Source organism: Bubalus bubalis, chromosome 3 (genome assembly GCF_019923935.1).
Source record: "Bubalus bubalis isolate 160015118507 breed Murrah chromosome 3, NDDB_SH_1, whole genome shotgun sequence".
NCBI classification, from domain to species: Eukaryota; Metazoa; Chordata; class Mammalia; order Artiodactyla; family Bovidae; genus Bubalus; species Bubalus bubalis.
In genome coordinates this window covers 85,979,897-85,990,521 of record NC_059159.1, presented here as the reverse complement: position 1 = coordinate 85,990,521, position 10,625 = coordinate 85,979,897, and the positions used below count along the sequence as shown (strand labels likewise).

General features: G+C 41.1%; 1 protein-coding gene across 1 annotated transcript; it reads right to left on the bottom strand.

Annotated features, from left to right (window-relative positions):
* Positions 1 to 985: 985 nt before the first annotated feature.
* LOC112583886 (interferon beta-3) lies at positions 986 to 2,482 on the bottom strand. Its single transcript, XM_025281457.3, has one exon. It carries the CDS (start codon positions 2,328 to 2,330, stop codon positions 1,770 to 1,772), a length of 561 nt encoding a protein of 186 aa, XP_025137242.3. The 5' UTR covers positions 2,331 to 2,482; the 3' UTR covers positions 986 to 1,769.
* Between the last annotated feature and the right edge of the window lie 8,143 nt (positions 2,483 to 10,625).

Sequence of the window (10,625 nt, the reverse complement as noted above, 5' to 3'; positions counted from 1 at the left end):
GGAGTTGCGCACAAAGGGGAACCTGGCGCTGGCGAGGAGACTCTTCGCTAAGGCGCAATGGGAAGGCGTTGTGCAGAAAGTGAAACACGGCGGTGGGATGAGACCTTGGGCGGTGGGAAGACTGGGACTGCATTGAAAAAAAGTGAAACTCGGCGGCGGCGATGAGCCTATAGGGAATGGGACCACGCGAAGCCGATGCGCGCACAGGAGAACCTGCGGTGGCGATGAGACTGTCAATATTTGCCCTGGGAAGTCAGAGGGCGTCGCGGACACGTGTAAAACAGCGGAGGCGGTGAGAATATTGCGATGGGAAGATAGAACCGCGCTGTGGACAAAGTTAAACCTGGCGTTTAACTTTGGGGGTGAGACTATGGGCGATGGGACGATGGGAGGGCCTTGAGCACAAAGAGGAGCCAGGTGGAGTCTGTGAGACTATAGGCTTAGAGCTATTTTGGACAACGTGAGAAACAGCCAAGGCGATGAGACTGGCTATGGGACCCTGGCAGTGCGTTGCAGACAGAGGAGAGCTCAGCGGTGGCCAGGGGACAAATAACCATGGGACGGTTTGGGGGGACTTCCTAGGGCTGAGACAGACTGCGGCCACCACCTGGGCAAGTGACCAGGAAACAGTGAGCTCCTGGAATGCTCTGAAACTTTCAGAGTGTCTTTCAGGGATTCAGCCGTGAATTGGGGGTGTTAAGTATTCAGTAGCTAAAAAGTAGGAATATTTAAAAAACACAGCAGTTTATTTTTAAATTAATTTTCTAAATAATTAATATACTTATTTTAAATGAAATATTTCAAGTTTCCAGTTTTATAATAAATATATATAAGGTATTTAAAGTATAATTTTGTTTAACAACAGCATTTTAATAAACATTATTTAAACTAAATTTTCTTTGTATTAAAACAAGTCTTTAATATACTTTTACATCTCTGTTTTTAGTGGATGTAAACTTGTTAATAATTTCATGATTACTTTTCACTTACTTTTAATTGAGAGAATTACCATTTTTGACAATTTCTAGTGACCCGATGGCAGTTTTAAGTAATTTTTAACTCATATTCTTGAAATCTCTTTCTGAGGACTACATTGTTGGAAATAAAGGTTGGAGTACACAAGCAACTAAGGCCATTTAGAAGGTCAGAATTTTTCATTTACTTTAGTAAGAATTTTATAAACTAAATGGAATTTGCCCCGATTTTATTGGCATCAAGAAGGCTTACTTTGTAAGACTCTCAAATGTAAGGTGATGTACATTTCTCCATAATTAATAATAAGAAAAAAAAACCCACATCATATCAAGAAGCCCTACAAAATGAATTGTCTGGTACATTTAAAGAAGTGAAAAGACAAGACTAGGTAAACAGTATGGATACATGGAGAGCATGCATATAACTTAGACATTCCACATGGCTTCCTTGTATTTTAAATGCCTCAAAGGCAGGAGCCAAAAACTCTACTACTCTGCAGGCTTGTTTTGCAATGAATGTCTCCAAGGTGCTCTGCAATTTTTAATATGTGTTGTCACATAAATCAAGTTGACATTGAAACTGCCACATTGACTTTTGTTTCATAAATAATTTATTTCTCATACAAAAGTTTAAATAAATAAATAATGCATAAATCAATTTAAAAATAGCTTAGTCTTTAACTGTCCATTGAAATCCAGTGCATTACATTGTTAGTTACTTCAAGAGCCTCTGCTGGCTGAAGAGTCTCACCTCAAAGTCACATTGTCCCTTCCCAGAGCCACAGGTGGGAGATGTCAGTCACGGAGGTAATCTGTTAGTCTCATCAGGAAAGAAAAGTTCGTGAGTATTTGCACTCGCACGACTGTCCAGGCACACCTGTTGTACTCCTTGAACTTCAGGTACTGCACGAGGTTGAAGTAATATTTCCTCAGGTGAAGAACGGTTGTGTCTCCCATAGTGAAATTTTGCTTCTGCATTATTTCCTTCTGGATTGGCTCCAGGCGATTCATCTGCCCATAGAGTTCCTCAAGGAGGTCCTCAATGATGGTCTCAGACCAGCCAGTGCTGGAGAAGTCTCTGGTGAGAATGCTGAAGATCTGCTGGAGCATCTCATACATGACCAATATGGCATCTTCCTTCCGGAACTGCTGTGCTTGCTTCATCTCCTCAGGCATCTGGAAGTCCATCCTGAACTCGAGGCAATGTTGAGGAGTTGAAGGTAACTGCCCCAGGAGTTTCTGACACACCGCAAGGTTCCGCCTTTGTTGGAATCGAAGCAAGCTGTAGCTCCTGGAAAGAGCTGTGGTGGAGAAACACAGCAGGAGAACCATCGGGAGGAGGCACCGGTAGGTCATGATGAAAACAGGCACAGGGCTACCTGTTCTGCTAGTAGATGCTGACGCTGAGTCTTCGAGGGTTTGCAGAGTGAATGTCCTTCCTCCTTGAGTGTGGGCTACTTATACAGGATGGCCCTTCATTCTTTCTATTTGAGAGGAATTTCCCACTTTCAGTTCTCCCTTTCAGTTTTCCTGTGTCATTTAAATTATTAGTTGCCTCCAAAACTCTTTTTCTTAAAGCTCCTTGCTATTTTAATTTACATATACCACATGGAAAAAAGATATAGAAACAGAATTTCTAATGTTTTTTAAAGTTTCAATGAATTGCTGAATGTTAAAGAAAAATATAAGCTAAATCTTTTGAACTAGATTATTACAGGATTCTTTCATTTTGAAAAGATTTTTCTTTTTCTCTTTTCATATTATGAGATTTGTGGACAGGGGGCCTTGTGTGTAAGAGTTTTCTTTTTCATAAGAATTAGGTTTAATTCTCAAATATGCTATTACCAAACAATAATACTTGCAGATTATGATTTTTAAAAAGATACTTATTTTTTTCTATCTAAAAGAGAATAATGTTAAACTAAGTTGATGAACAATAAATACATGATATATGTATGATTTAAATTAAAAATATGCAGTTTATAATTTTTAAAAAGGCACCTATTTTTTTCAATCTAAAATAGAGTGACGTTCCTAGAGGGGTGGGAGGGGGCAGGGAGGTTCCAGAGGGAGGGGATATACCTATGGCTGATTCATGTTGATATATAGCAGAAACCAACACAATATTGTAAAGCAATTACCACTCAATTAAAAATAAATATATTTAAATAAAAGAAAAAATAATGTATATAAAAAACTAAATAGAATGATGGTAAACTAAATTGTTCTGAATTTTTTTGGAGGCCTTAGCCATAAGGAGCAAGACATCACATAACTTTATCAACCTTGTTGTTGTTTTTCAGTCGCTAGATCGGGTCCGACTTTTTGCGACCCCATGGAATGCAGAATGTCAGGCTTCCCTGTCCTTCAGTACCTCCAGGAGTTTGTTCAAACTCATTATCACTTCATGGTAAATAGATGGGGAAACAATGGAAACAGTGACGGACTTTATTTGCTTGGGCTCCAAAATCAGTGCAGATGGTGACTACAGCTAGGAAATTAAAAGACCACTTCTTTTTATATGAATGTGCAATTTAAATTTTTCTGGAGGCCACATCAAAAGAGTAAAAAGAAAAAAATTAATTTGAACAGTATATTTTCTTTAACAATATATCTAAATGTTATCATTTCACCATAAACCAATACAAAACTAGCAATGAGATAGTTACATTCTTCTTTTTCATAGTGCCTGCAAAATACAGTACATGCTGTTAGTCACAGTACAGCTCAGGCTGGACTAGGCAAGCGCTCAGTTGGCCACATGGGGTTGTCGGCTCCATGGTGACCAACACAGCTCAAGATGGAGGGAGCAGTAGGAAATCAAGGTCAATGTTAAAAATCAACCACTTCTTTTTATATGAGCTTAAAGTTGGAAAATGACATTTAAAAATGATACCATTGACAATAACATAAAAAGTACTACTGAGAAACTGTCATAGCCAGAGGTGCCTAAGAAGACGTGGCAATTAAAGGTAATGGGGCATCCTAAATGACATCCCAGAGCAGAAAAAGAACATTAGGTAAAAAACTAAGGCGATCTGGGAATTCCCGGGAGATCTAGTGGTTGGGACTCTATGCTTTCAGGGCAGGAGGCTGGAGTTCCAGCCCTGGTCAGAGAACTAAGATCCCACAAGTCTCAGAACCAAAAATAAGAAAATAAATAAAAAGTTGCTCCAAGCAGAGTGTGTGTGTTGGGGGGGGGGGGCGGGGTGGGGGGGGAGAGGCATTAAGGAGTTCTTAATAAAGTGTAGACTAGGTATTTTTTAATTAATTAATATATGACTGGACTGGCTCTTTGTTGCAGCAGGTGGGCTTTCTCTAGTTGGAGCAAGTGTGGGCTGATCTCTAGTTGAGGTGCTCAGGCTTCTCACTGTGGAGCTTTCTCTGGCTGCAGAGCACAGACTCTAGGGCACGGGCTCAGTAGTTGGGGTGCACAGGCTTAGTTGCCTCACAGCACATGTAATCCTACCTGACCGGGGATGGAACCATGTCCCTGCATTGGCAGGTGGATTCTTAACCACTGGCCCACCAGGGAAGTCCCAGACTTTAATCCTGTTGAATGTAGCATTGACAGGCCCAATTACCTTCACTTTTGGCCTCCAAGTACAAGGCTATAATTGAAATTTGATTCAAACTAGATGGCCAGAAACTAATGAAGAATAGAAGCTTTCTCTGTTGCATTCAGATTATCTCTTTTTTTCATCTTGATCATCCATAAGGATTAAGCAACTTACCCAACTAATTCTTCTTCTGAGAAAGCAAAAGACATGTAAGCGTGTGATGAGGTGGTCAGCATCAGTGAGAAGGGAATACAGAGTCTACAATAGGGGACTGCCAAGGCCACCTCCTACTGATACTCACACTGTCATTTAGTGAGCAAATATTTATTTAGAAATGTTTTTTAACCACTTCATAAACCAAAGAAGCAAATGCTGCCAATTTATTGAACTATTTTTACAATGTCTCTCAATACACTTTTGCTACTGGCTTGATTATATATTCTTCACATTCTTTTTGAGTTTTTTCCCCAACATATTTATTATTTACTGTTGTTGCAAGAATGAATGAAAACAGTTTTTTCATTACATTTTCTACGTTTTAATGGACTAGGTTTTCCTTGCATTTTCATACACAAACACATAACAAAATAATTTTGGTTTTTAATCTGGCTAACTTTACAAATGCCATATCTAAAAGTATTTGGTTGGATTTTCAAATTTTTAAATAAATGTATATTGTCTGCAAATAATAATTTTAAAGGATTGAAAATGTCAAGGGTGATGTTCATATAGAGCAACTGCTATTTGGTATATAAATTTGTACTTTAAAAACATTTTGTAGCATAGTTGAAATATGCATAGCCTATGATCTAGTAACTCCAGCAATCACCCTGGAAAAAAAATCAAGTGAATATGCGTCAGGATATAAGTAAAGAATACTTATACCAGCACTATTGATAACAGTACCAAACATGAAATGACATAAAATCCCTTACAATGGCATAAATAAATAAGTTGATGTCTATGCTTATAATAGGGTTGTTAATAACAAGATGTAAGAAGCACAATAAATGCACAAACATAGTAGTAAGAGAAACTCAACTCAAAAGAAAATGAACCATTTGTATAAATGTATAAAAATTAAAAAATAGGCCAACCTAACTGGAGACATTTTGCTCAGCAACCTACAAAGCTCCTGTGAAGCTTCTGGACCACAATGGAAAGTCTGTCTCCAGCTTGAGGGAAGAGCATGTCTTCCCACCTTCCAGCTGCGGCCCTGCTCCCGCCCTCTCTCAGCACCTGAAGCTGACTCTGCCCAGGCTGGGGTTGCCCTGTGCTCACATCCAACACCTGGTGGTGGGCCCAGAACCCCTCCTCAGGCCTCCCACCTGGTGTGGAGAGGGACAATATGCAGAGAGATCTAAGTGCCCTTGGTTGCAGTCTTCTCTCTTCCCCTTTCTCACACCCTGGACATCTTGTCACAGGCCTTGGATAGACTCATTGTGCACTTTTTTTCTAGCTCACTTCAGGATGCAGCTGGAACTAGGTACTCCGCTGAAGGCCTCTCTGCCTAGCTCTCCTAACTTCTCCAGAACATACCCAACCAGAGGATCCCACACTGTGCTCCGCTGTCACTCTCAGAATGCGCCCATCAGAGGGTCGATGGCCCAGGAACAGGCAGGAGCAGCCCAGGCCTTGTTTTCACTGTTTGCTGCCAGGACCCGCTGCTGCTGGACACTCAGACCTGCCCTTTCAGAATGTGCCGGTCAGCATTAAGCCTGCATTTACTTCAGATTCCAGGCCGTTCTCTGAGCTGGACTTTAATCCTCAGAATCACTATCAGGGGTGCAGTGAGTCAGGCTAACCCAAGGTTGAGAAAACGGTTAAAAGGACAACACATTGGCTGCAGCTGCTGAACAAGCCTCAGAGGCTCTCTGCTGACACATGAGCAAGTCCCACTGTGTGGGTTCTGGGTTAGTTTCCTGTCTATGAGGCAGTTTCTGAATCTTCGTTAAAGTGAAACAGCCCAAAGCAAAGCCATCTACATACTCAAATCCGACAAGTGACTTGAGTTTTGTTACATCATCAGAGATTGCGTAATGAACCCCAGAAGGCAAAAATAGCAACGAAGTTGATGCAACAAGTGAAAAGGAAACTAAATGCAAGCTGCCAAACGGGATTTCAGGATCCAGCCTGGGAATCCCCTCTGGCCTAGCCTCCTGGCTGAGCTGAGTGCACAGAGCAGAGGATCGTCCTGACTGCCTGCCAGACGCCTGTGTCTTCCTGGCTGAAACTCTGAGCTCCTAAAGTCCAGGGAAAACAAAGAATCCAATGAGGGTGGGGGTGAGTCCTTGTAGGCAGCTGGCCTGTGTGCCACATACAAATGTTTCCGTCTAGAACTCTGGGTATTGTTGCAACAGGCTTGACCTCGTCATCCCAGTGAATGGCTATTTTTCCTCTCACTGAGTGTAGGTGAGCTGCAGGAATCTGTCTCTGTCCAGCTCTCTGGGAACTGCCTCATCTTCCTGAGCACAGACCCAGAACATCAGGAAATAATCTTCTAACCAGATTCAAACCCAAGGAGTTAATACGTAAGGAGCATTTAGGAAGTATCTGGTACCATTCTGAGCATGTGCTATAAATTAAGGCAATTAATCTTACCAGACTTTCAAGATAAGCCTTTATGATTATCTTAGTTTTGTATTTAAGACATAATGCAGCAATTTATAACTAGGCAATCTATTTTGATGTATAAATGAAGAAAAATCTCAAAGATATTTTTGCAAGGAAATATAAATAAATGAGAAACTGAAGTATATGAAAAATGGATATTTATGTGATATACATTAGTATGTCCATATGTATAGATTTATTAACTACATATGAAAATGTCTGGAAGGATACCCATTAAATTGTTAAGTCTAGGATTACGATGCATCCTCCAAGAAGTCAAGGGTAGGCATTCCTTTGTATGAGTTATTTAAAAGTTTAGCGATGATGTGTGTTTAATATATATAAATAACCTTAAGAAACCCTCTTTACTTCTTTAGAGTCACATTTATCATGACAGCTACTGGTTCTCACATCTCTTAGCTGTCTCTGCAATCTCAGGCTGCCTTGTTCTTCTTGCCTCCATTTGAACAATTTAGGAAGACTCTCTTCTCAGGAGTGGCCAAGTGTAGAAAACTTACTCTCCCTTCCACATCCTACTCCAGGATCCTACATTCCACATATGCAGATTGACCTCCTATGATGTATGTGCTGTGCTGCTAAGTCGCTTCAGTCGTGTACGACTCTGTGCGACCCCATAGATGGCAGCCCACCAGGCTCCCGTGTAGCTGGGATTCTCCAGGCAAGAGTATTAGAGTGGGTTGCCATTTCCTTCTCCAATGCATGAAAATGAAAAGTGAAAGTGAAGTCGCTCAGTGGTGTCCGACTCTTAGCGACCCCAAGGACTGCACCCCCCAGGCTCCCCCGTCACTGGGATTCTCCAGGCAAGAGTCCTGGAGTGGGTCGCCAGTGCCTTCTCTGCATGATGTATGTGGTTCTCCACTAATCCTTGAAGGTGCTCCGATTCTTACAGGCCCCAAGCAGGCAACTGTGTCCATGACCGGGGCTCTTCTCCACTCATCTCCCTCCCACGTCTAATCTATGTCTCAAGAATCACATTCAATCCCTCCTCACATTGTCCATTGTTCTTTGTATGACCCAGGGTGGGTAACCCCATTCCCTTTTTATTCAGGTGACTTCAGTATAGGTTTATCTTGTAGGATCAGGCTTTGGGTTAGATTTTATTCAAAGATATGTGCAAGTCAATTTTTTTTTCAAATAACTTATATTTTCACAAGTGAAAAATGAGTAGTCATAAAAAATATAGTACAAAGCAAATATCTTATGAGTGATAAAGATTTAAATGCTATGAACAGCATAAATATTTCCAATAATTTAAATATTACAACTTTTTAAGATATGAAAAATGGGTTCTTAAATCTGTTTTAAGCAGTTATGGTAACAAAACCTTTAACATACATTTAAATAATCCCATATATTAGCTATTACTTATATGTCATCTGACACAAAACTAGAGTTAAAGGTTGCACTTTGAGTCTTAGAAAATAGCCATTTAGTTGACCAGATGAACTGTTTTCACATTCAACACCTTCTTTATTTCCTGAGTTTTCCAATGAGCTCATTGGCAAAGACCAAGCACCTTCTGATTTCCACGCTGACAACCTCCCAGGCACAGCGGCTGTATTCTTTCTCTTTGAGATACACACTGATTCGCTGGAAGTAACTCTTCACAGTCAATCTGGAGTCCTCACTCCCTAGAGGTGTCTGTTTCGGTGTCCTTCCCTCCCTCAGACACATGTCCAGGTCCTCCAGCTGCTGATCAAGTCCCACGAGGAATCAGGAGGCTCTTGTCCCGACCTGCAGAAGGCCCGTGGTGCTGAAGAGCTGGAAGGTCTGCTGGAGCAACTCGTGCACAACAGCTGTGGCTTCTGTCTTCTCAAGCCTGGTCCCGTGCACCAGGGTCTGAGGAAATCTGAAGACAGTCCTGTCCCTCAGACAGGACACAACGGGCACTCTCTCCATCTGACTCCAACGTGTGAAGCTTTCCAGATTGCCGTGGCTCGCAGGCAGCTCACAGCCCAGGGAGCACATGGGGCTGGAGCAGAGCATCACCAGGGCCAGCAGCACAGAGACGGGGAGGGCCACTGGGACGCTGGGGGCTCACAGGACTGCCTGCAGGGGAGGTCTAGGCAAGGTTGAGGGCCTGGGGTGATGGGTGGCTCTTAAAGAGTGAGTAGAGAAACTTTCATTTTCTGGGTGTTTCCACAGTTTGCCCTTTCCTTTCTTTTTCTACTCTTTGTAATGAAATCTATACAAGTGCTAATTTTTGCCATGAGTGCCTAGGTGAGAAACATCAAATCATGCGTGCCACTGTGGTTGATAGCTACACGGCCGTATATTATGCTTTTCACACCTCCTTAGTTGTTCCTGGGAGAAGCGTCTGGTCAAAGTCAGAGAAGGACGAAATATTCATACAAAAGGTGGCTTTTCCAGGTCACCAAGAAATGTTCAGTATGAAAAGAGCTTATAAGAGAAGCTTTTGATTTTTCTCATTTTTTCCCATTTTACCCTTTTCTCCCTTCTTTAAAAAATTTCAGTTGTGATTGTACCTTTACAATATCACCTGAGTAGGCCTTCAGCTCCCTGGAGACATTATAGGGAACAATATCACTGATATCATTTGTTAAAAATGAGTTATTTTGCAACTATAATCCACAAGTCACTTTTTAAGGTGCTGGTTGTCCTAAAACATTCATGTTTGCCTGTGTTTATTTCTCTTTCTCCTCTACCACTACAATATTTCACATGATAATTTGCTTCAGTCTTTGTGTGAGATAATCTCATCTCCTTAAATATTTCCCTGGGAAGTGATAATCTACCATATACTCAGGGATACTGAGGTTGCAATTACACTCAATCCTTGTAATGGCATGTGTTTACCAATTCTATAAGGTAAAGATAATTTTTTTTTATTTTTTTAAATTAATTAATTTATTTATTTTCTATTTATTTTAAGTATATATTTTTTAAATTTTATTTTATTTTTAAACTTTACATAATTGTATTAGTTTTGCCAAATATCAAAATGAATCCGCCACAGGTATACATGTGTTCCCCATCCTGAACCCTCCTCCCTCCTCCCTCCCCATTCCATCCCTCTGGGTCGTCCCAGTGCACCAGCCCCAAGCATCCAGTATCGTGCATCGAACCTGGACTGGCAACTCATTTCATACATGATATTTTACATGTTTCAATGCCATTCTCCCAAATCTTCCCACCCTCTCCCTCTCCCACAGAGTCCATAAGACTGTTCTATACATCAGTGTCTCTTTTGCTGTCTCGTACACAGGGTTATTGTTACCATCTTTCTAAATTCCATATATATGCGTTAGAATACTGTATTGGTGTTTTTCTTTCTGGCTTACTTCACTCTGTATAATAGGCTCCAGTTTCATCCCCCTCATTAGAACTGATTCAAATGTATTCTTTTTAATGGCTGAGTAATACTCCATTGTGTATATGTACCACAGCTTTCTTATCCATTCATCTGCTGATGGACATCTAGGTTGCTTCCATGTCC

Excerpts from the sequence above, each read along its gene's own strand:
- LOC112583886 (XM_025281457.3), bottom strand. The coding sequence starts at position 2,330 with ATGACCTACCGGTGCCTCCTCCCGATGGTTCTCCTGCTGTGTTTCTCC.